This window comes from Onychomys torridus, chromosome 11 (assembly GCF_903995425.1).
Source record: "Onychomys torridus chromosome 11, mOncTor1.1, whole genome shotgun sequence".
NCBI lineage: Eukaryota > Metazoa > Chordata > Mammalia > Rodentia > Cricetidae > Onychomys > Onychomys torridus.
The window spans coordinates 24104812-24131779 of NC_050453.1; the positions used below are offsets into that span (position 1 = coordinate 24104812).

At 38.4% G+C, this 26968-nt stretch overlaps 1 protein-coding gene across 1 annotated transcript in view; it reads left to right on the top strand.

Annotated features, from left to right (window-relative positions):
• The window catches only part of Atf6 (activating transcription factor 6), a 167473-nt gene that overhangs the window by 108068 nt on the left and 32437 nt on the right, over positions 1-26968 (top strand). The window contains exon 16 of the mRNA XM_036202679.1: positions 23600-23684. Within this exon, the coding sequence (XP_036058572.1) occupies positions 23600-23684 (85 nt within the window). The remainder of the gene's footprint in view (positions 1-23599; positions 23685-26968) is intronic.

Genomic DNA, 26968 nt, shown 5'->3' on the forward strand with positions numbered 1-26968 from the left:
AAAGACCCTGTAAGTTAATAAGATAAGGCAGAAGTATTTGTTTCCGTTAGATTTGGCAATGATCTTGTGTGGTTCTCTTCTCTCCCAAATCCCCAGAAAGATTCATTTTTATTATATTCTTTCCTTATCATCAACACACTAAAAATTGGCATGGTATTAAAACTGCAAGATCTGGTACAGTAGTGTGTTCAAGGTATACTTCATTACACAGTTGGATTTATAAACATTTGATTGAAACAGTTTAGATCTCCCACTGTTCAGGATTTGGAGGAATGGGATGCAGAACTTTGTAAGGAACACCTCTTTCCAAACAGCTTGAGGGAATTGGTACTCTTCTACCCTGGGGGGTCCTAGAGACTGAACTCAGGCTGTCAGGTTGCGTGGCAAGTATCCATGCCCACTGAACCATCTTGCTGGGCCAATTTTAGAATTATTTTAAATATTTCTTTCACTTATTCTAATTCAATGTCTATTTCACATGTCTACATAACTTATAGAACTAGGTTACAGACAGCTGAGCAACAGTGGACACATGTTCTAGCTGTTCCTAGAACTTTTCAGATTGACTACATTACATCCATTTGAATGCATTTAGTGACATCAGCTGATAATTAGAAACTTTACAGTCTTTCATCTGATCTTTTAATGCTGATATTAGATGGGAGTCATATAACTAATGTGTCATAAGATCATCTAGATGAGTACACAGATTATTCAGAAGATTAAAAAGATAATTGAATTCATATTATAAAGTAGTCATCTGCTCTGCAGAAGCAGCGTCACTTATACCTGAGGCTTTAGGGGCTGCTTTTTAGTTGTAAAGCTTATTTTTTTTATTTATTTATTTTTTAGCAAAGTATAGGGGTGTGGAGATAGTTCAGTTGGCAAAATGCTTGCTGTTCAAGAATAAGTTCCTGTGTTTGATCTTTAGAGACAATGTTGAGTGTGGTAATCCCAGCACCAAGGAAGCAGAGACAGGTGGGTTCAGGAGCTCACTAGTCAGTCAGACTAGTCCAGCTGGTGAGTCCTGGCCAGTGAGAGACTGTCTTAAAAAACAAAGTGGATGGCACCTGAGGATTGACACCCAAGAGTGACCTCTGGCCTCCACACACATGTGCACAAAAAATATGTGAGACTAGTGACTAAGCTTTTCATGGTCAACCAAGTTCGTGTGTGTGTGTGTGTGTGTTTAAATCAAGTTTGCATTCATCTTAGACTAAGAGAATATGGTATTAGCTATAAATGTTTATTACAAACAAAGAAGACCAAAATAACATTTAAAAATTTACTTCCATGTTATTATGTGCAGTGTGCCTAGTTTTAATTAACATTGAAATTTCTTTTACTTGAGTTTTGTGTGCTGTATGCCTAGTTTCAACATGTAAACCAAGGGGAAGGGTAGTTTCCACCTACTATAACATAAATACTAATTTTACTGTGGAACACGCATCTCCAGGAAACTGAATTATAGTGGGAAATGTCTCCACTCCATTTCTGACTGTTGATCAGTTTTTTTTATTCATCTTTAAGAGAAAACAAAAATGTGAGGAAAAAATCAGAGCATAATAAATTTTTCTCCCCTCTAAAGGTCTATTTCCTCACATCTGCTGAAGAATTGGTCTTATTTTTCAAACACCTTTACCTAAGTTGTAAGTGACTTTTTTGAGAAATTGCTATTTATGTATATATTTTTAACAGCTCTCTGACTGCCCCTGTCCTCAGAGCTGTTAGTTATAATCAGTTTTACCATCATTCTCCCAACAGAGTATTAACTGAATAGCTCTCATGTTCCTGGCTGTTCTCATGACAAAATATACAGTTATTGGGGAAAAAAAGAGCTTGCATTTTTAGAGTTTATATTCTAAAGATATATATTAAACAAATATATACGTGAATATGCAATGAAGTATTAGTTTGAGATAAGTGCTAGGAAGGAAAATCAGAGCAAGGCAGAAAGGAATCATTCTAAGTGATCATTGAAAAATTATTTCTTTTTCAGATTGCTGCACATAATTTTTTGGCTTGTCTTTTAAAATTGCTTTTGACTATTTTTGCTAGTGAAGTTTTAAAAAGGAAATTAAGAATTGTATACCAAGAAAAATCTGACAATCTAGCTCCAACTAGTGAATTTAGCATCTGTAAATGGAGGCATCTACAGAGAAGTCAATTCTTTGGCTAATCACTGTTTTACAAGCAGTGGAAAGGCTGCAGCTCAGGAAGTTGGCAGGTCTGCAGTGGCCTTGCTGTGCAGCAGCCCCCAGGGAACCTGGGGAACCTGTTGATGTAGCACTGAGTTACAGGTTGTTATGCGGCTCTGGAGCTTTAACGCTTAGGCATTCTCTTACATCTTCCTCGCTTAGTCATTCACAATCTTGTATTTTTGCCAAGTAAAACAAGTCTCATACTAATAAGCTATAAATAAACAGTAGGAGCGTGAATCAGAGCCAGCATCACCCTCTTCCCCATGTGCACCTCCCTGGAACTCCCCGGAACGTTCATTCTGCCCAAATGAGCAGTGCTGCACAACTTCTGTTCCAAAGACCAACTCTAGTTATCTCAGCGAGGCTGTTTCTTCAGAACTAAGCAATAGTGTAATGAGTAGTGCTCTGGAATGTTCCCAGAGTCAAAGCAAAATGTGAACTTCTGTGTGCTTTCAATGGGAGAAAACAGAAAATATATTCCCTACTTTTTCTGTAGAAAATCTTAAAAGTTCAATCTAGAAGGGCATCTGACAGATTTCCAAAAGAAACACTGTGGTGTAGCTCAGCAGTTTTTCAGGGGAAAATGAAGGGTAGCATAAATTGCTTAAAAGCCCTAACCTGTTAGTCAGATCCTTCCTAATAAAATTTTATCCTATTTTGCTTCGTTGTCTATTCATTCAGTACATTTTCTCCAAATTTGCTGTTTCAGTGTGCTACTATGTCATATATAAGAACAAGTAAGTCAAAATCTTGTTTCAAGGAATTTGTAATAGTGGGGAAAGTGACTTATGAGTCCAGAATTCCAGCAGCATGACAGGAACTTGAAGAAAAAGATGTGACACAGAATGCCCTGTGATTCCACATAAACTCAGGGTTTATGATGCACTCATGCCCTGACTGTTGTGTGTAAGACAGTCCATCTAATCCTTCCAGCAGCCTCACGAGGTAGGGATTCATACACTCTGAGGTGTGCCAGGTGCACTAACTTCAAAGAAGGAGAAGGTATCAGAAAAGTGTAGAAAGTACTTCTCAAGTTGACAGGAGAAGGATGAGGAATGTGGGAGGGAGTATGAGGCAGTATGGCATTTCACATACTCTGAGAGGTGCCTGTGTAAATGAGTAGGACTCTGAGAAAAATGGGTGGAATGTCAAGTGGGTTCTGGGAAATAAAACATGGCAGAATCACAAAGGAACTTATGGGCTATGCTTAAAGAATTTGTTTCTTAGAAGGAAGACAGGATCAGACTTGCATTTCATGATAAACCGTGTGATTGTTAGCATAGGCATTTAGAAGGGAGTTTTTACTTCTTAAGGAAGGAATTTTTCCTCCAGCTTGACTTATGTATACTAAATTCATACATAGAAACATATAATGAAAATCTGGAAGTATCATATTTTAGTTTTGCATCTCTAAGACTAAAATAGTTATGTAAGTTAAATATAAGTAACATTGTAAAGATAGAGACTAAATCCACGTGAATCTATGTAACAACACTGTCCTGCTAGTACGTAAACATTCCCATACTATTGAGTGCTCTATGCTAACTTAATTCCCCATCATCCCCCCCCACCACCACTATTGGTCCCCCTCTTTACCCTCCCACTTGAAAAAGACAACAAAACAAAAAAGGTTGTTCTGTCTTTTTGACGTTATTTAAAGGAAGTGGAAAAAAGGATCATTGTGTCTAAAGCCATTTCTGTCTGACCAATCACTTTTTCTTAATGGGACTTTTTCTTCAGGAGTTTCCTCAATTATGTTTGCCAAGGATGAAACCTTGATTTACTATACACACTTAGACTCTAAAGTTGCTGGGAAAATTATTTCCTAAACAAGAATTATTTAAATGCAAAGCTGAGATATTTTAACATTTTTTTTTTTAATTTTAAATTACATTATTCCATTTTTACTTCTATGTTTTATTCTTGGGGGTGGGGCACATGAGCTTTGGTGAGTGTAGGTGTCAGAGGACAGCTAACACCATGTGGGTCCCAGAGATGGGGCTCCAGTTGTCAGGCTTGGACCTCTGCCTGCTGAGCCACCTCACAGACTCTCAACCAGCATTCTTTGTTCAACAGTCATCCAAAGTCTAACAGATCTGCTCTTGCACAATATGGCCACCATTTCTCTGTTCCTTTTATTCTTAAGCTGTTAAACCTTATGCTTTTTAAAGTAAAGTTTCTGACTTTGCACTCAGTTTTTGTTTTTCTAAGATAATAGGGAGACCCATTTTCTGCGGTACATCAGTGCTTGTTTAGAAAGTACCCAGCTTCTGGTGTTTGTTTGCTTTTCTTTTGCCTTGTGTGTTTCACTTGAACAAGTTAAAAGGATATATTTCTCTGTGAATAAGGTGAAACAATTTGAAACTTAAAATTGTGTTAATCACCATTTAAATTTTCTTCCCTGAACTTGTATCTGCAAAAATGTCCTTTAAAATTTGGACCTTCCTTAAAATGGATATGAATATTTGGCTCTTCTAACCCATGTAGATTAGATTTAAAAGCTGTTTTAGGGGAAACTTTATTTTCATAGTAAAATCCTGAACTGTAGCGAGGTAAAACAAGTTTATTCTTTTCATATTCGGGCTCACATATGTTACTCAAAAGCAGCAGCAGCAAGCTCATTGCCCAACAGGAAGACATCTGCTCATTTCCCAGCTCCACTCCGGCCTCTCCTTTCCCTTGTAACGTGTTGCATCTGCTTCAGACAAGCTCCAGGGACTGTGCATCTGTTCCTAGTGTTTGACAGTTGTTCCTAGTGTCCACAGTGTGCAGTGGGCAGTGTAAGGGAAGTTGAATGCTGTTGAATTTTTCAACCAACAGTAATAATCTAAGCTGTAAAATGTCTGATCTTTATATAATATAGCCATCATCTTTCACTTGTTCCCTTTACTCTTAAACTGTCAAACTGTACGCCAGGCTGAAATAAATTGTTCCTAATCCTAGGCATGCCTTTTACTAAGAAAATATGCAAGTCCTTTGTAGTTAAAGATGTCTTGTGTTTGCACTTGGCTCCCTGACCCAACACTATCTCATATGAATTGGTGGTAGAATGCTTTTATAAAGCCCTACTGCAGCAGTTAATCTCTGTGGTTCTTTCTTTTCTTGTAAGTAGTTGGAAAGCTTTTATAGTAATAAGCCACTCCAGAACTAGTGTTAAAACGTTATGCCCAAATATGAATCATCTGCCTGTTATTAGTACTGAGTCATAAAATCTTTTTTGAGACAGGGTCCCACTGTGTAGCCTTGGTTGGCCTGGAACTTACTTTGTAGATGAGATTGGCCTCAAAATCTTAGGGATCCGCCTGCTTCTGCTTCCTGAGTGCTGGGATTAAAGGCTGTACCACCATATCCCGACTCTTTAAAAGACAATTTGGAGATGGGGAGGAGGATTGAGATTGCTTTGTTAAAAAGTGTGTGTGTGTGTGTGTGTGTGTGTGTGTGTGTGTGTGTGTGTGTGTATACATGCACACATGTGCACAAGGCATATCACTGGTGTTTTTGTAGAAAACCTTCTAAAATGTGATTGGAAACTCCACAGTTGGTAGATCTGACTTTAGAATTCCATGAAATATCTTTCTATGCTTGTTTTAGTCAGAAGACCAAGAAATGATGAAATAGATTTTCAAAACGATGTCAGTGGGGTAAAAGTCATAATCTTGAGGTTCATAAACTTTGGAGTGTGGAGTTGTCAGGTTTTCCCTTTGGTTGTCCGTAAAGTCTTCTTTTGTCATCCGAGATGTTTTCTAGAAGTCTTAGAGAGTTACATATGGAATTCCTACCAATGGTCTGAATCAACAGGTAACTATATACTGTATTTGTTTTCAAATTCACTGTTCAGGAATAATAAGCCAAATTTCAATAGTCTTAACAAAATAAATGTTTCATTTATTTTAGAGTCTTTAGGTTATTTCGAAGGGTCTGTATGTTTTTAATGCCATAGCAACATGGTATGCATACTTTGGTAGAGGATAAACATTTATATTTGTACCTATTTTAATTCTGTAATTTCGTGTGATTCCAGATTCACATAACAATAGACAAGCCCCATTTACCCTGTTTTCCAAAGATCCATAAAGTTGTCTTCCTAGCTGTAATGGTATTTGTCTGAGGAAAGGTTTTCTGCTAGAAGAAAGTGGAGATCAGGTAGCCTAGAGAATGTATACCTAGGTGACTGAGAATGTTGGGGTGTCGACGTTTGGGCTCTGTAGCAGCTTTAGCATCTCTCTGCAGTCATTCTCTTACTTACTGTTTGTCCTTCTCTGGCCCCAAAGCCTTTAATTGTGACTATAAGATACACACAAAAAGCCACCACATTGTCTTTTACTGACCAGATGAACTGTATCTGGTTATGTAATTGGTGTGAGGAAGGAAACCCACTCCTGTCAATGTGTAAACATTTCCAGAAGTGCTGTTGAGCATTTACATGTAGGCATCTTAAGAACTGTACTGATCTCTTTGAAAAATGACCTGGTTCAATTATAGGAATAGCCCACCCCTGTTCTCTGCATTTCAGAACTGTTCCTATAACATGTACAAATACCTACCTGTCCTGAACTGAAATACTCATGGAAAGCAGAATATATAGAAATTTCATTATGTTTTAGTCCACATAAGGTATTCTATATCGAATGGGTTCCCTTGTCCTCCCCCCTCCCGCCCCCAACCCCGCCTTCCCCCCATATTTAATCTAATCTAATTTTTTATAAACTTTACAACAATGACATGTTGAAAATAATATTTGCCTCAAATGATTCTGATTGTAAGGTGAATTTTGCAGTTTCTTGATATATTTTCTACTTTAGATTGTTGAGACTTAGAAAGGTATTTTTACCCTTATTTTTCACATGAAGAAATGTAGTCCTTGAAAATTGTACAGCACTCATTTGTCACAAAGCATGGTTCAGAAATGAAGTCTCTTCCATATTAGGCTGATGTTCTTGCTGAATGTCTTAGTTAGGGTTTCTGTTGCTGTGAAGAGACACCATGACCATGGCAATTCTTTTTTTTCACTGTCTATAGTGACAGGATTCACAAAGACATTTCTTCTGCTATGTGTTTTCATCTCTCCCATACTCCCCCCCCCACCTCCACTAACCCCCTTGCTTCCAGACAGTCTTGTTTCTGTTTTCATATATATAAACATAAATATGTGTATATATTGCATATCTAGATATTATGTATCTATATAAAATCTAGGATATTAAGAGAAAATATGTCTTTTTGAGTTTATTATTTCACTTAATACAATGATCTCTAGCTGCATCCATTTTTCTTTTCTTACATAATTTCTTTATTCTGTATAGCTAAATATAACACCATTGTGCACATATACCACATCCTAATCTGTTCATCTGTTGATGGGCACCTCAGCTAATTCCATAACAGCTGTCTGGAGTAGCACTACAGTAATTATGCATGTACAAGTATCTCTGTGGGATTGTGGACTTGAAATCCTTTGCTACATCCTCAGGAGTGGAGTACCTCCATCATATTCCAGTTCTGCTTTTAGTTTTGAGGGCAACATACAAAGCCACAGCCCTTGCCTCCAATAGGACAGTTTATTCTGGAGCCAGATAGGAGTGACTATGGTCCGGGGGCAGGTTTGGGTTGCCTCAAATTCCATGTCTTAACATGGTAACAGTTAATAGAAATAGAACAAAGAAATTATAACCCAACACACTTTCAAATACTTTGGTGAGGACAGCTGTTAGGCAAATTACAGTAAGTGGGGAAACTCTGCTGCTGGCCTTAGGTCTTCAGGCATTCTTGGCTTTGGACTGGTGGAGCTAGGGTCTTGTATTAGTCAGGGTTCTCTAGAGTAACAGAACTTATAGAATGAATCATTCTCTCTGTGTATATAAGAAGGGGATTGATTAGAATGACTTACAGGCTGTGGTCCAGCTAATCTAACAGTGACTGCCTATGAACTGAAAGTCTAAGAATCCTGTAGTTGTTCCGTCCACAGGCTGGATGTCTCAGTTGGTCTTCAGTATACGTTGGAATCTGAAGAAGTAGTCTCTGATACCAGTGAAGAAATGGGCTTGCTAGTGAGGCAAGAGCAAGCAAGCATAGAGCAAAAGCTTCCTTCTTCCATGTCCTTGTATAGGCTTCCAGCAGAAGGCCTGGAATTAGATTAGAGGTGGATCATCTCACCTCCAAAGACCTGGATTAAAAGTGTGTCTGCCTGCCTCAAAGATCCAGAGTAGAAGTGGATCTTCTCACTTCAAATTAAGCAAAAATCCCTCACAGGTGTGCCCCTCCATTTTGGGGTTTTAATTAGTTTCAGATGTAGTGAAGTTGACAACCAAAATAGCCATCACAGGTCTGTTCATATATTACAAAAGGATTTGTCAAGTAGTTGCAAGGATCTGAGGCCACATACAGAGGTGGGCAGTAAATAGCCATATAGGGGCTAAGACAGCCCCAGACACTTGGCTCTGTGACTGCAGCATTTCAGAATTACTGAAGCTCTGGTTCTTTCCCTCAGCCTCTGTCTACTTTGTGCAGTGTTGGTGCAGCCTCTTCCCTGAAACTCCAGGCTGTGGTACCGTGATGGTCTGGGAGCTGTGGTTCTCCAGTGGAACTTGAATCAGTTATAGTGACACCTCCAATGGTGTTCTTTTTGTTCAAGATTGCTTTGGCTGTCTGGGGTCTCTTGTGCTTTCATATGAATTTTAAGATTTTTTTTTCCTGTGAAGAATTGTCATTGGGATTTTGATGGATATTGCATTGAGCTTTTTGCTATATCAACTTTTTTTTCCTTTTATTGAAAAGAATCTATCCTGGTTATAATTTCCCTTTCCTCTACTCCCAGTCCCCCTCCCTTCCCTCCCTCCAGATTCAGTCCCTTTCTGTTTCTCGTTAGAAAAGAACAGGCTTCTAAAAAATAACAACTTAACATGACAAAATAAAATATAAATAATAAAATAAGATGGAGCAAAACCATCACATCAAGGCTGGACAAGGCAACCCAAAAAAGGGAAAAGAGACCCAAGAGCAGGCACAGAATCAGACTTACTCACACACTCAGAAGTCCCATAAAAACACTAAACTGAAAGGTGTATTAGATACACAAAGGACCTGGTATAGACTTGGGGAGGCCCTGTGTTTACTGCTTCAGTCTCTGTGCGTTCATGTGTGCCTTGCTTAGTTGATTCAGAGGGCCTGTTCTTCTGGTGTCCTCCTCCACACTCTCTCTGTGGGGTTCCTTAAGCTCTGAAGGGAAGGATTTGATGGAGACATCCCATTTAGAGCTGTGTGTTCCAGAGATTTTCTCTCTGTGTAATGTCTGGCCATGGGTCTCTGCATCTTTTCCCATCTGCTGTAGGAGGAAGCCTCTCTGATGATGACTGGATAAGGCACTGATGTGTGAGTATAGCAGAATATCATTAGGAGTCATTTTATTGATTCTTTTTTAAGACCAGTAGTCTTTGGTTTTATCCTGTCTCTGGGCTATCTAGTCTCTAGTTTTTGGTCACCCAAGCAGTGTTGGGTATGGGTTCTGTCCCATAGAGTAGGCCTTAAGTCAAATCAGACATTGCTTGGTTGCTCCCACAATGTGTTTTTAAACATCACAGCCCTAGAATGAAGATTTCTAAGATGAGGTGATCCTTGGGGTTGAGTCCAAACTTCCTGTAGTAGGATATCATGGTATAAGGTATCCTGTTAAGTGTAAATTTGTGTTTAGTAGATATTTTTAGTGATTCATCATCTAAGTCAAAATGTAGAATTCAATGAAAGTCATTCATAGAGAGACTGAACTTTGTGACCAGGCCTCCTCAAAGTCCAGCTTAGTTTTAAGACTAAGAATGCCTAAAGGAATGATGGCTAGAATGCCCCTAAAGCATGCCTTTTAAAGTTTTATCTCCTCTGGGCTCTGGGCAAAAACCTATAGTATTAGTATTCTGTACCATTAGTTTAGGGATGTCCCACATACTTTAGAAATAAGATAGATGGTAGGTTGGATTTCTTGTTATGAAAATTCAGTTACTCTGTGTTTTTAGCTAGACAAAAGATTATGTACCTCTGTTGCTAAGAGTGCGTGTAAGGCAAGTCAGCTCAGCCCAAGGAACAGCCTTTGAATAGTCAGTGGCATCCCTGTGCTTTCACTGAATCCTGTAGTATTATAATGTGTTACTCACTGCCCTCTTTTCTGTATCACTTTCATGTACTTTTGTAGAAAAGTGAGAGTTTTTAATTCACCTTTTAATTCGTTCTGCTGTTTTGCACATACTAAATGTGTAGTGTTCTGATATCACACTTGATCTTAGTTAGAAAGCCGAGAAGCACTGAAAGTGTTTTGAATTAAGTTGAATTAAAGGAGAAGTGATTCATAGCCAAGACGGCTTTCTCATTTTCTGTAACATTTATGACAACTTTACAGTTGAACTCATCCATAATGGGTGAGTGTACTAAAGGGATATGTAACCATGCTAAGAGATTCAAAATTAAAGATCAGTTAAGTTTTATAGTATTTTCTGTCTTCCAGTTGAGCACTTCTCCTATCGCTGTACTGCAAATGCTTTAAAGTGGCAGGCAGTTCGCCTTCACTGTTCCCATGATTTCAGTAAATGGCACACTCTGCAACAGCTGCAAGTTATTCCTAACATCTGTAGCAAGTGCTAATGTTCTCCAAGGCCATTGCAAACAATGCTCTCACCCCATTAACAGCCTCCGTCATTCTCCACTGTTTTTCTAACCGAGAATTAGGGAAGAGAGTGTAATATATCTAAGAGTGAGGAGCCCTGGGACTTCTTATCTGTGGTCATGTACACAATGCTTTGTTTGTCCTTCCTGTTTTCTGTATGTAAAAAGTTAAGTAATTTCTTAAATATAAAAAGGTAATTTGTTAAATATATATAAAGGAATCTTAAAAATAAAGTCTAATTTGTTAGTGAATGTAAAGATAAAGCATTCTGGTTGAAACATATTTCATAAGTTTTAAGTGGCTAAGTAGAGTAGCATGAACTTGACATCTACTGTCTCATTTCTCTACTTACATAGCGGGGAAATTTTTCTCTGCTATTTTCCTATGTTTCACTTTTGGGCAACCGCAGAGTACCGGATGTGTGTCCCACAGTTTCCTCCAGTACTTCTTTTAAGGGCACTCACTCATCTGGAACTGAAGAAACTCAACAGACTGTAAAATTGCTGTCTCTGAGTTATATTCACTTTCTAACAAATAATTAATAGGTAATATGAAAAGAGGCCCCTTAGCCATTCTTGCCAGCTTGTTGAGGCAGTTAATATTTTTAATAAGAACCAAGTAAGTGAAACACAATCTTTTACATTTAAATGTTCATTGCATAAGTTTACATTACAATTTATGTATTAGGAAGAATAAAATGGTTACTTATGAATGTAATTTCTGTTTATACTTTTAGAACTAAGATTAAGAGTATTGGAGAGAAATGAAGCCAGATATTTTGAATAATATAATAAATTATTGTAGCTTATTAAGAAATATCTCTTTGGCTAGGCATGGCCTGTACTCTCAGTACTGGGTAGGTAAGGCAAGCAGGAAGATTGAGAGCCTGAAGCCTGCCTGTCTATATCAAGCCAGTCTGAGTACCATAGAGAGAGATACTTTTTAAAAAAATTCCTAATGTTATTGTACTCTATGCTGTTTGCTGTGCAAGCACATAGATACATGAGCTTATATATATTAGCTGAGACATACTCACTCTGTAAAAATGTTGTGTAGAACTAACAGTTTTCAGCTTTGTAAAGTTTTCAGTCATTTCTCCATCTTTTAACTGTAGTAGTGGGATAGATTAGAAATTCATTCACATGGCTGTTTCCACTATTCCTGGCTTGAAACCTAAAAGAATAATTACTAACATATAAGAATATGTATCTATTGACTATACCTATTTTTATTTTAACATGTTAGGGTTGTTCAGGCAAATTCTTATTAGGGCTCTTTTGATAATATTGAAATTCTTTTTATTGATATGAAATTGTATCCTCACCTTTATTTGTAATAATTCTTACTACTTGTTTTCTTAAATCTTCCTGTTTGGAATTAAAAAGATTGTGCAATGTTTAAAGAACCATGTGGACTTGAGTTCAGATATCCAAAACCATACAAGTGCCAGGTAGGCATGATGGCCCACCTGAAATTCCAGCCTTGGAAGGCAGAGACAGGATCTGCAGAGCAAGCTGGCTAAGGAGACTAGCTATATTGGTGTTTGTGTGTGTGTGTCTCTCTCTAATGATTTGTAAATTCTGAGAAACTCAAATTATTTTCTTCCCCAATGCCACATATTTTCATATTTATTTAACTTTGTAGTAAGTTCCCTATGCCTGGAATGCTGGTTTGTTTTTCTGTTTTCCCTGTGCTGTGAATTCCTTTTTACTTTCGTATATATTCACTGTTTATTATTACACATCATCCCTCTATATATTTTTAGTTCTCTGTTGGTGGATAAAGTTTTTCAGTGACTTTCATGAATGCTAAAACTTATGAGCATTTTATATGTCTAAAAAATGAACTAATAATCATATTCCCATTAAAATATTTAACTTGTTTTAAGAGTGGTGATCCAAAACTTGAAGCACAGTTAGCTCCCCCTACCCCCCCCCACCCAACCCCCAAAAAAACCCTTCTAGAATAATACTACCTTTGTATAATACCTTTCCAAGGGGATCCCGTCTGTTCAGTTCTTGTTGATGAGGGACACTGTGTGTAACCTGTTCTCCAGTGCAGGACTCAGTGTGCATTTCTTCTAGTGCTTCAGCATCAGTCCATTACTCACAGCTGCCCTGGGGAGGGCTCACAGAAGAGAGTGGACTCCACCTCAGATACTTCTCACATTGTCGTGGAAGCTTCCATGTGTGGACACTATGTTCAGATCAACTGGTATCTGTTCTTTAGAGACAGCTCTAACAGCCGGGCTCTGATGAGGAAGGTAAATGACTTCTGATTAGTCTGATTGTCACTAGTTGTCCTGTTCGTGTTATTGTTTCTGATGAAGAACATCTCTCCTAATTGGATGCTCAGAACTTCCTCCCGTAGCCTATCTTATGTCTATCTGTTTTAGTTTTGCCATATTTCAGATAATTTTGAAATAAATTTGCTATAATTTGAGAAAATTTTGAAAACTGTGTTTGGCTAGACATAATAACTTAAGCCTCTTGAAATGTGTATACATCATGTTCTCTTAACTTAAGACTTCCTTTAATAAGGAAAAAAGAAGGTCCATTTATTCATTTTTAAAAGTTGTGGCTGGGCATTGGTGGTGCACACCTTTAATCACAGCACTTGGCAGGCAGAAGCAGGTGGATCTCTATGAGTTTGAGGACAGCCTGGTCTACATAGTGAGATTCAGACCAGCCAAGGCTACATAGCAAGACCTTACCCCATCCATCCATCAATCAATCAATCAATCAGTCCTGGTGAATCACATCAGGCTGTAAATACTGATCAGCAATACTTGCTTTGGTGGAGTTGGGAACCTGTTAGGAAATACACATTTAATTGTAAGCAAGATGGTGAAGGTTTTAAAAGCTTTCCTAAGGATATGAGTGAGTAATAACCATGATTATTGGATAGCCACAAGTTGACCAGAGCAATTATTAGTCATTTTTATTAAATCATGTCTAGGATGTGAGAAAATAATATGAAATGCAATTGGAAGAGTCAGCTGTTCCTTATACAGTGCTTTGCCAAAATATTCTCACTGTTTAATAAAACTGACCATTCACTTTATAGCTGTAAGTGAATCTTTTTCTCAAAAGTAAATGAAGTAGAAATGGATATATAAGCACAAAGTATAATATGTTAATTGATTTAACAGTGATAGACATAAGAGATTGTGGGGACATAGAAGCAGACCAGTTCATTTTACCTAGGTCCAGGTGGTAGAGGGAAGCAAGAGAAGTGGAGGGGAATTGGTCCTAGAAGTTTGAAAATAGAGTTGACACTTTCAACAACATTAATTAAAAATTAAAACTATTGGCAAAACAAAATGTCAGGGATGCAGAGAAACTGCATCACTCCTGAGCTGCTGGTAGGAGTATAGAATGATAAATTCAGTCTCAAAAAGCTATTGAAACAATAAGACCTAGAACAACAACAGCAACAACAACAAAAACCCACAAGCAAGAGGGTGACAAACATGAGTTAGAACTTCATCAAAAGTAAAAGCTGTTGTGATGAAAAGGAGGCCATGAAGAAAGATACAAGATACAGAATGGTAGAAACCACTTGAAGATCAAATATATAATAAGGGACTTGCACCCAGAGTGTACCAAGAAATCTTATAACTCAATAATAAAAAGGCAACCCAATTAAAAACAGGCAAGAAAAATACAAGACCAGCATAGGTGTCAGGTAGTAGATGAATGGATGAAGAAAATGTGGTTATATACACAATAGACTATCATTCTGCCAGGAAAATGGTTAGAAATGAAGATCCTCACTTCCTAGTAAGATCACTGAGTGAAAGGAGGCAGTTTATTTTGTGATTTTGCAAAGTCAGACATCAGCCCCAAATGGCTGGTGAACTGATTGGGGCAGAGAGCAGTCTTTATAACCTTGTGTTCATGATCCATCCTTCCTTCCTTCCTTCCTTCCTTCCTTCCTTCCTTCCTTCCTTCCTTCCTTCCTTCCTTCCTTCCTTCCTTCCTTCCTTCCTTCCTCATGATCTCAGTGGTCAGGAAGGTAAAGGCTTACATGTCATCTGGGTCTCATCTTTCCCTGTCCCCAGTGCTTGTCTTTTTCTCAATAAAAACCATGTGGGTTCATCTCTGCACTCTTTGTCCTATTTATTTTAAAGCGTATCAGGCATGTGGCTTTCAGCAAGCTTGACTATTAGTAATTTTCCCCTAGGAATTTTTAGTTTGAGTAGGGTAGTTTTAACAGAGTTTGTGTGGTGGGCAACAACAGCTAGATCTCCATCAGGGGTCAAGTGTTTTCTGTTCTTCTGTATTTGGACTCACACTTCTGAAAATGAACCATCAGGTTTGCTTACTTAAAGCAACTTAAATTTTATTTATTTATTTGTATGTATATGTAGGGTGTGTGTGTGTGTGTGTGTGTGTGTGTGTGTGAGAGAGAGAGAGAGAGAGAGAGAGAGAGAGAGAGAGAGAGAGAGAGAGAGAGAAGAGAGAAGAGAGGCAGGCGGGGGAGGGCGTCTCTGGGTCCCCTTGGCTGTCCTGGAACTTGCTCTGTAGCCCAGGCTGGCCTCAAAGTCACTGAGATCTGCCTGCCTCTGCCTCACAAGTGCTGGGATTAAAGACATGTGCCACCACGGTCTGGCCAATGTGTATATTCTTAATTGTGTTGTCTGAATTTTTTAGTTGTTGATTGATTCATTAGTTCAGTTATACTGCAAGTGTGTAGCAGTGAAGGATGTAGTAACTACTGGTGTGTGTCAGTACCACTCTTAGATTGTGGCTAAAGCCTAACAGGTTTACCTTACTTTACCCATCAGTGAGCGTATTGTCTTAACGTCACTATTTATCATAGTTTGACTTTGAACTCTCATTGAACAGTCTGAGGGGCCTTGGAAACCTACTGTATGAAAGATTGCAGTTGTTTGTTACTGTGGAGATTACTATGAAGGGTAGAAATAGACAGCAAGTGGGAGAGAGAAAAGCAAAGCAGGGAAATCCATGGTACTTTGATGGCCAAGAAGGGGCTCAAAGAGAAAGTGACATTGGTGTGAAGAGGGTGAGGGCATGTTCAATGCATGTATTTTTAGGAAGATTATTCCAAGATATGTAGGAAACTGCGGGCCCAAAAGGAAGAGTTCACAGAGTAAAGAGCAGAGAAGGCTTTGCTGCTGCCAGAGCACAGAGACCATACAGGATTATGTCAGAGAAGCAGGTGAACCTCATGGCCTTTGAGGTAATTTTTTAACTTTACTCTGAGATTGGAAGCCATTAGAGTTTTTTGATTTATATTTTAATAGAATTGTTCTAGATGTAGAAAGAAAGATCAAAGCTAAGCAGACTTTAAGAGATTGTCCTTGATGGTTACCTTTGTCAACTTGGCATTGCCTAGAATCACCTGAGAGATTAATGAGAGGTTCTTTAGATTAGTTGGCCTATGGGCCAACTTCATCCATGAGCGATGCGTCTACATCACTCCCTCTCTTCCTCCAACTCCTCTTATGCCCCCCTGCTCCCTTCCAAATTCATGACCTCTTTGTCTTAATTCATTCTCTCTCTCTCTCTCTCTCTCTCTCTCTCTCTCTCTCTCTCTCTCACTCACACACACACACACACACACACACACACAGAGCCTACTGAGTTCATTTAGTATTGTTGGTCTGTACATGTGTTCAGGGATTGGGATTGAACCACCTATACCAAAGCTTGTCCCTAGAAAAAACTGATTTTTTTTTTCCCCCGCTCTCAGCAGCCACTAACTACCTGTAGCTCTTCATCTAAGGGTAGGAACCTTATCTGTGTAATTCAAATCAAAGTGGATTTTCTTCTTGGCAGTAGTGCTTAGCTTGTAGGGTGAGCCGATGTTTGGCTTGGCTATTTTGATAACCTAAAATCCTGACAGAAAATTTGTTCACCAAAATAGATAAGTCAGATTATTGGGGTTTGTGATTTAAATTTTAAGGGCATTAAGAGAATCATAAGACATAAGGTTTTTATTTTGTTTTGTTTTTGTTTGTTTCTGTTTTTCTTATTTTGTAGTTTGATTTGTCAGGACCAGTCTTTCCTAAAATGTACTCCAGGGACATTGTATAGTCCTTCCTATTTGTGTGAAATCAAGATTAAAAATTACCTTGGAAATAATGTGCTGGGTGGTGGTGGCTCTGGTGATGGTAGCAATGGCAGCAATTATCTTGGAAAGAAAATGCTCACTTTCTATAGACAAGGTTAGGGGAATAGCTAGACCCTAAGGACCATTCAAGGAGAAATAACTGTAGGCATATAAGTTAAGTGGGATTGATTTAGTTTCTTTTCTGTTGCTGTGATAAAGTGCTATGACAAAGCAAAACTTAAAAAGAAAAAGAGAGAGTTCATTTTAGCTTGCTGTTCAAAATGACAGTCCATCATGGCAGGGATGTCATAGCAGCAGGAGCTTGAACCAGCTGGTCACATTATGTCCATAGTCAGAAGATAGCAGTGAATACACGCATGTGCGTTGGTGCTCAGCTTGCTCTCAGTACTCTTACATAGATCAGGCTCCTCTACCTAGGGAATGTTTCCACCCACGATGGGCTGTCTTCTCACTTCAAAAAATGTAATCAGGAAATCCCCATAGATATGTTGAGAGGCCCCATTTCTTAGGTGATTTTAGTTTTTGTCAAGCTGACAATTAACACTAATCATCACAGTGTCTCTTTCTCTCCTCTTTTAGAAGGCTAGAATTGCTTATATGAAAGTTGGCTAGAACTGGAGGTGTAGTACAGTTGTAGACCACTTACTTGCTTAGCATTCATAAACTTGGGTTTGATTTCCAGAACCAACAAAGATGGGAATAAGAGAGGGAGGGAGAGAAGGCTAGCTAGCTAGACTGTCACTTCCTTGTGCTCCATTCCCATCCTGCTATGTTGTTTACACAGCCACGTGGCATTTAGAGAGCTTCCTACAGAATCTGATATAAGAACCATATCTCTAGGCAGACAAACTTGTTTGACCTTATTAGAATTTCCAGCTCATTTTTCTTGTTGACTTTGCCAGCATTATCAGGATTGCATTACATGTCAAATTTTTCCTCTTGTCAGAATAGAAATGTTGTCTCCTTCTTGGGCCATCTGTTGTACGCTAATGGATTTGATTTATTCTTCCTCTCTGGCACATATTAGTGGTGCAGATGCATGCTTTAAATTTCCTTTTACTGGTCTGTAGTTGTATTGCATACATTAGTAGCACAAAAGCACATTCATTTTGGCTATTTCCACTAACTGTTTCTAGTTTGGGGATGAGTAATCTACTTTGCTTATGTTTTTAATATGCTGAGAAGCTCTACATCATAGGTGGTTTAATAGATTTTAAATGATGACATTCCACTTAATTTTACTACCTCTAATTTTTCTTTCAATTTTTGTTTTCATGGTATTTTACTTATGTGTGTCTGTATGCCTTGATGATTTCAAATTTCCTAACTGACATTTCTTTAGTGAGTAGATACTTTTGGTTTCTAATCAACAGTTTGTGTAACTACAGGAAAACAGTATCAGTTCCAAATGTTGTAGATTTAAGTGGTAACCTTTACAGGCCCACTTCTGATTGCTGCTCTAGCCCTTTTATTTGTGAGGTTTGGCAGCTTGAGAGACAGTTGGTAAGAAGAGGAGGTAGAGTGATAGCAGTGAACTGAAGATCCCGAGACAGGAAGTCCGAGAAGATGCAAAGCTGTGTTTGGAATGAGGATGGATGTTAGTTATTTTCTGTCTGGTTTTAATGGTTGCTATATTTGAAAAACAAGCCCATCTCAGGAATTCAGTGGGTCTAAGCCAAATATTAATAGGAGCTGATTGTTGTTAGTGTTGGCCTGATCCACAGAACTTTTTGACTCACAGTGAGCCATCCTGATCCAGTGAGAGCTGCTTGGTGTCATGCTTGCACACAGAGGCTCCCACGCTGAGCCAGTTTCCTCATATATGAGAAGCTGTCTCTTCTAGTATGACATGAACTTGCAAAAATGTGGATTTTTTAAAAATGGATGTTTCATTCAATTATATAAATAAGCATTTCACTTGCCAGCTTTTGATGTAAGATCAGCACTTTAGACTTTGTTTTTAAGTCTAAATCTGCTGTTCAGAGCCCCATATTTTCTTTCTTCCATAAACCATACTCACAACTCATCTGCCATAATTTCCAATTATCATTTATAATTATTTTCAATTATAATAAAAGTTTACAGATTGTTAAACAATATGATGGACACTTACTGTTTTCTATGTCTTTAATAATTTTGCAATGAGAAAAATAGAGTTAACCTATTTACTTTGATCAAGCTGTGTCATCTCTAGTTTTACTTAGTTTATCAGTTTATATAATTTGAAAACACAATCACACTATCAAATCAGCAAGAAAAAATCAGTTAGCAATTGGTTTAGTGAGTCAGTTTGGACTCTGTGGACAGGTAGAACCAACATTCGTTAACTTTCAGTCAGGCCTTAATTTTATTGTGAGTTATCATAAATTCCAGCTAAGCAACATGCCTTGTACCTTTGCTCAGCCTGTCTCTGGTGCTTTTGCTTCCTTAGAAAGGTGAAATGCTGTTTAATGCTGTGCCATGTCCTCCCCTGACTATCTCTAACAAGGAGCGTGGAGAAGGGAGTTGGAGGATTGCATAGGACTGGCATCTTGGATCATGTGTTGTGTACAATATTGGAAAACTGATGTTTTTTTTTTCTCACAGTTTTACTGCTTTCCTAACAACTTATAGGAGTATGAATACCAAAGCATTGGTTGTAAGTTTGTCTACATAGTTTATCCATGAAGATACATACCCTGTAGTTCATCAGCCCTGTTTTCAGGAGCTCATTTGAAAATGTCTTAAAATAAGCAACAAAGGTTTGAATGACAGTGTTGAGATATATTTATTTGTAGAACAATATCCTTTTTGCACTTCCTTTTTTACTCTAAATAGCTTAACTTTTGATGCACTTACGTTATTTTAACTGATGTAATGGGAAGGAAACAATTGTGTTCAGATTCATTCAAGTTACACCTCTACTTTTCCAGGACTGAATTTCCTCTACTAGTTCATTAATACAGATTTAGATAAGGGGAGAGGGCTGCCTGTCAAGAAGTCTAAATAATAAATGTAGCTTTTCTGTGCTGTTAAAAATTACCAAAGTGTCAGAGGTAGTGGTGCATACCTCTATTCTTAGCACTTGGGAAACAGAGGCAGGTGAGTCACTGTGAGTTCAAGACCATTCTGGTCTACATAGCAAGTTCCAGGCCTTCTGGGGCTACTTAGTGATACCCTGTTTCAAAACAAAGTTAATAATGCTATCCCTGATTATGTTAACCTTTTTTGAATTTCTGTTTACCAAATATCTTTAGAACTGATTCACGAACAGATACTATAACTAGTTATTAGACCTAGCTTTAGACTTTGACAGAAAATCCAATGCAATAGTGACTTAGGAAAATCCAAATTTTATCTCTGTCTCATCTGTAACTTTTAAATATCTTATTATGGCTCCTTGGTCACCAGGCTCCCCATCTCCTGTTTTATTACTCTGTAATCCTCTGGTTGCAGCCTCCATCTCATAGCCCAGTGTGGCTACTCCAGCTGTAGCTGCCGTGGTGGCTGCTTTCTAGGTGGAGGAGGGAGACCATGGGTGGCCTTCCATCATTACCATCTCAAAGACATTCTTTTAACTAGACTAAGTTGCCTCGCCTGGCTGCAAAGGAGTCTGAGGCATATGGTCTGCTTTCTGCCCAATTAAGTATCACGGGTTCTATTTCTATTCCAAAATTACGGTGGCAGGAGAGCATGTATTGGAAACAAATCACAGTTTCTCTTAGTGCACAATGTTTCCCACAAGAAAATAAAAGCCTGAATTTCTGTTCTTTAAAACATTCTCTGTAGCACAGTGCTGTGAGTGTGCGCAGTAAATGTTTTCTGTAATGAGTGGTAGAAGTCAGTAAAAACTTGTTGACTAACTAGAATTCCTAATTTCTACAGTTATAACTAATAGGATTAATGGTCTAAAGTAGAGTGACATGAACACAGGAAAATCTTTCAAAGTTCATTCTTGGTTTAAGGACTATTTTTTTAAAGGAAGTAAAGGTACCTGTTTAACAAAGCAACTGTACTATTCTAATTGTATGTGTGTGATAAATTTTATATAAATACTCTTAGAATCAGGAATATACTAGCTTTGGTTCCCTTCAATTTTGATCAGTAAAACAAGCCCTTTAAATTATAGGCTGTATCATGAGTGACACCCTAGGTACTATCCCTAGCACTGGGAAAACCCAAAAAGTGGGGTTCCCACCTGTAATCCCAGCACTCAGGAGGCAGAGGCAGGAGGTCAGAGCAGCTACACTGCATAGCAAGTCTAGGCCAACCTTAGCTACATGGTGAGATGCTCACAGTGAACAGCTGCCCAGCAGTCTGCATGCCTTTAATGTGAGAGACAAGACAGGTTAGCTTAATAACGTATATAAATACGCTATGTGAGTCTTCTTTTTTCCTAAACAACGGCTTCGTTTTCACTTCCTGTTACAAAATGTAGAAGACATTGCATTGAAAAAGAATCATGTTTAGAAACATCTAGATCTTTCCAAGAAACTCATAATTAAGTCTGAGCCTGACTTTATCCCTTCACCAATGCAATCTAAGTGTGTTTGTTTTTACGGTAACCTTAATTGGGGCCTTGCAATTTGAGGGTTATTTTCTTATTCAATTTAGACCATGAAACAATATTTTAATTATAGGAATTAAGCTATTTATAATTTTCATAACAGGAAGATGAGCAAATTGGGTTTCTTCTAGGTTATAATTTATTATCTTGCTCTCAGAAATGTGTGATCTCTGTGTCTAACAATGCACTTAACAAAACAAAACAGAAAAACAAAACAAAACCAGCCGTCCTTGCTCCAGTGCTGGGATTCTATCAGTCCCTCCCTCTTCTCACCACTCTTAGAAAGTGCATGCTCATGGGACTGTGGCTTGGAGTCCCATGAAGCATAGCAGTTACCACAAGAGTCTCCACACAACTCTGCTCATGCATGTCTATTTGAACTGGTCTTTCACAGTCTAGGTTTTTCCTTTGCTTTGCTGATAACTTCTTTTCTCACTCTTGGCCATATGAAAGCCGACATTAAGTTTGTTGAGTGAATGCTAGAACAGTAACTATAGAAAAACAATAGAAAGCTGCGCCAAGTAGGTTTAGCTTAGGCTCTTCTTAGCCTAGTCTAGCATGCTCCTGGAAGTAGAAATGCTCTCAGAACTTTTACCCCTGTGGTAATTTCATGTGTTTGCTAGGAAAGAGTTGTTAGTGATACTAGTTAGTATCAAAGTCATAAGTCATTTATGACCGGCTTTAGAATATCTGCAGATGGAACTACATTTTCCAAACACTCAACCTTCCCACTGTTGTGCAGCCAGCCTCCCCTTGGCTTATTCTTACTGTGAGTGGTTGTATGGCTGGAGACCTGGCACCCCAGATACTCTGAACCACTTTCAGGTCATCAAATGTTTGCTGTCAATTTTAGAGCTGTGTAGTTGTGGTAGACAAACTGAGTTTTTTAACTGCGTGCTTTCTGCGGGTGTGTGTATGTGCAGGTGTGTATGTGGGTGTGTGCATGTGTGCAAAGGTCAGAGGCTGGTCTCTGGTATTGTTCCTTAGGACAAGGTCTTTCACTGGACAGTTAGGCCAGGGTGGCGAGCCATTGAGTCCAGGCCACCTTCTGTCTCCACTTTCCTGGTGCTGGGGTTACAGCTCACCCCCATACTTGTGCACTCAGGTGTCGAACGTGTGGCAGCCTGAGCCGCTTCCCTAGCCCACACACATTTTAGTGTGCTCTTGTCACAGATAAATATCTAACACTGTGACATTTTACCTCAAAGGAAGACACAAAGCAGGCAGGGCCCTAGGCCCTGGACCTGCTTTAGCCTTTTAAATATTGATAATTTAGGAGAATTTTAGAGGACAAAAAATTTCTCTCCTTTACAAATGTTTTGAAAATGGCTGTTTAAATCTAGACAAGAAGTCATTGAAGAGAGCCCTTAAAAATTGTGATAGGGTTGCTGAAGTATAACTCTTCACAATTGCTAGCTTCTGGTGGGGGGTGGGGCGTTGTGAAAGGGGGGACTCAGTTATCTTTAATGAGCTGGCCATGGGAATTTGACCATGCTCCAATGAATATATGAGCAACACAAATTGGATTCCTTCTCCTCCTCTTCCTCCTCCTCTTCTTCTTTTGGCACAAGGGTGAGGGTGGACCTGGGAAGGATGAGAAGCAAGAGTGATTGGGATGTATTGTGTGGAATTCCCAAATAATCAATAAAAATATTATGTTGGAAAAAAAGGAAAAGAGCAAATGGCTGTTTAGTTAGGACGTGTACCATTACCTACTCTAGCCCTGTCATTCTGTAGGACTAGAATCTAAAACCTGGACAGAGAATGTAAGCTTGTCCAGATCATATGCTCTTTAGTGGCACAACTAGATTTAAGACCTATTGTCTTGACAACTTGACCAATACTCTTTATGGGGTCCTAATAATTGTTACCAGACTCTAGGAGTATTCAAAAACTGCCACAGTGTGTCTGGTAAAGATAACCCCTGCTCCCACTAAATGTGTATTGCATTAAGATCATGTGTAGTTGATTATTTCTAAGCCAGGTTCTTATAAAAACCAATTTTTCATTACTCAAGTGAAATGTTGGCCTCCCAAAATTATAAATTTGCAATGTTCCTGGACTAAGCCAGTTATATATAAAAGGCTGTTCTTTTTTTAATTTTAGGATCACTTGCTATTACCAGCTACCACCCATAACAAGACCTCAAGACCAAAAATGTCAATTGTATTACCAGCAATAAACATAAATGGTAAGTTGAAATTTTGATTTATCAACATGAGAGTCCTTTGCTTGACCAATGTTCTCTGAGTTAATGAAAGGACATTCAAGATAGTCACTAAGACAAATTTATACATAAATTATTTTGGAATGTTTTCCCACTATTCTTTTTATGCAATATTAATTTTAATTTCATTACTCTTATTTTTAAACCACTATATTTCTTAAGGTTTATTTTCATTATTTTTTTAAAATTCTGTGTATTAGGGGAGGTCTGTGCAGGTGCCCACAAACTCCCTGGAGCTTGGGTGAAAGGAGGTAATGGGAAGCAAGGGCACAGTGAAACTGAACTGGACTACCCTGAGGGTAGAAAGAAAGCTTTCTTTGGGGAGCCAAACTCCTGCCTGTCTCTCAGAGGGCAGAAAACAGCAGGTGGTGGGAAAACCCTATGAGGGGACAGGTACCCTTGGGAGGAGAGGTGCAGCCCAGAATGATCTAGGATTTGGCGTGGGGGCTTTGATCTGTAGCAGGCTGTTTGGAGACTAGATGCCCTTGCCTGTGGTAGTTGACTACCGGGGGTAGACAAGGGAAGTAGTGACTTTCCTGGTAAATAGAAATCTGCCTTATGAGATTCCTAAGGAATGATGAGTTTAGGTATCTGTTTCCCCAGTAACAATCCTTCTGTTTACTGGGTCAGAATCCTTCTGTTTAGGACATTGTCATCAGCTCTGCTCTTTTGGAGGCCCACTTTGGACCTAACAGTAGAGAGCTACCTGACATGGGTGCTAGGAACCAAACTCAGGTCCTCTGCAAAAGCAGTACATGCTCTTTAACTTCTGAGCTATCTCTCCAGCCCCCCAAATTACTATACTTTTTATTTCCATTTACAAATTTTGGAAAGCTAGCTTACTACTCTACATACTTGCTTTAGAGTCTCTAGTCATATATACAATATATAAAATCCTTAATGTATGCTGATGGTGACCTTATCAATTATAGTTTTGGAACTTAAAGTAGTTTCATGTTTTAGCTTAATATGGATAGGATTTTAGACAAGCTACTGAAGGCTGTTTATGTGTAATCTTAATGAGTTTGATATGGATCAGGTTACAGTTGTACTTGTTCTACCATAGTACTGGGTGTTAAATGAACTGAAAATAATACTGACACTCAGGGACTATCCAAAGATGAGGGAGCCCAGTGATTCTGCTTGTAGTCTAGGGCACTAGCTCTCAACCTCCTGATGCTATGACCCCTAAATACTATCCCTCATAAAATTATTTTTGTTGCTACTTCATAACTGTAATTTTGCTCCAGTTATAAATCATAATATAAATATCTGCTAAGTAGATAGTCTTAGGCAATCCCTGTGAAAAGGTCATTCAACCCTTCAAAGGGTCATGACACATAGGTTGAGAACCTCTGGTCTAGAAGGAGAACTAAGACGGGCAAAGAAATCACTGTACTCCAGAGAAATTCCCTTAAGTAATATGGGAATATTCAGTTCATTGAACTAGAGTTTGTCTAGCAAAATACATAATAGAATTTCTAACTAGTGACCAGAACCTCAGAGTATATGAGGAAAATGGAATTGAAAAGCCCTTTGACCTAGCCTGCAAGTGAACCAGACTACATTCTGATTGAGAGCCATAATCAGATTATCAAATACCACTGTAAAATAAAACACCGAGTTGGGGATAGAGCCTAGTAAAATGCTAGTAAAAATCAGACATTTTTATTACATATATAAGATCATAAAGATCTATAGAATCTCAGAGCTGCATATAGACAGCTTAGTTGAAATGCTTAGAGACAGCCTCTGGGTATAAAGCAGAAATGATGTCCTTATTACAAGTGCAAAATGTTAGGATACATCCTTAGTCTCACAAAGACATTCAGAACATGGGCCAGCAAGATGGCTCACTGGGTAAAGGTGCTTGCTGCTAAACCTGGTAATTCAAGTTTGCTTCCTATAACCCACAGAGTGGAGAGAGAACCTACCTGTTCTAATTGTCTTCTTGCCACCACATGCATGCCTCTAAAGATGTTCATGAGATAATCACACTAGCACTCAATGGAGGATTTCTCAAAATGTGTTGTGTTATACTCCTAAGATTATATTTGTGAAATCTCATTTGTTCTTATCCCATAGCTTCTTGGATTTCTTTGCTTGAACTCTATGACTTTGGTGCATTCATTTTCAGAGAAATTTTTTTAAGCATCACCCAGGCAGAAGTGACTTGATTTTGTTCTTCTGAGACTGGGCTCTTATGCAATACAGTGCCTGGTTTTGTTTTATAGCAGTGAGCTGTCCATTTATATCAAGCCAGAAACAATAAGATGCTGTTTGACTCTGTTTATCTTGGCCAGGGAACTAATTTTTAAAGATAAATCTTTCCTGGATTTGGGAAATACAATTGTTAGAAGATCATTTCCTTTTTAATCTGTTCCAGATTTTTTGCAAATAAGTTCTGAGTATTTTTCCTTTTAAGATATCATAAACTTAGAAAAAATTAGATTAAAATTCAAGAACTACTGACAGAGAACACCCCATATGTTAAGGTTGATGCTACACTGCAGCCAGATATGCATTGTTGGGGAAGTAAAGTAACGTCTCTGTCCTTTGACTTTCTTGGGATGTTTAATAAAATGCATGTCCTGTCATTTCTGAAGTCAGAAGTTTCTCGTACCTTAGAAATAAAAGTGAGTTGAGGTTGACCCCTCTCTGACTTAATGATGCTTATAGAAATTTGAAGAGGATGGTAAAGGACAGAAGGTACAGACAGAGTTTATTGAGTAACTGGTTTCTATAGTTCACTAGATGGTGATATTTGGGAAAAGGAATTTGACTTTCCAACTTGAGCAAAGTAAATACATTTCCAGGTTAGTGTTGATTTTAAATTATCATGAATGATGATTATACTTTGTCAGCTTGGACTATGGAAAAAAAATCTAAGAGACAGAAAGAAAGCAGGATAAGAGCATAAAATTTATGTCATTTAGAAATTACTGGTCACAGGCCAATAAGATGATTCCGTGGTTGAAAACACTTGCTGCCAAGTGTGACAAACCGAGTTTAATCCTCAGACCTCTCATGATGGAAGGCAGTCCTGCAGGTTGTCCTGACCTTTGTATGTGTGCCATCCTGTGCACGTGTGTGCACACACACACACACACACAAATAGATGTGATGAAAATTGTAAAGAAATTACTGGCAGCGTCATTCTTCGTTCTTCATTTTGTATTCTCTGTATTATTTAAATTTCTTTGTCTCTCTCTCTCTCTTTTTTTTTTTTTTTTTTTTTTTTTTTTTAG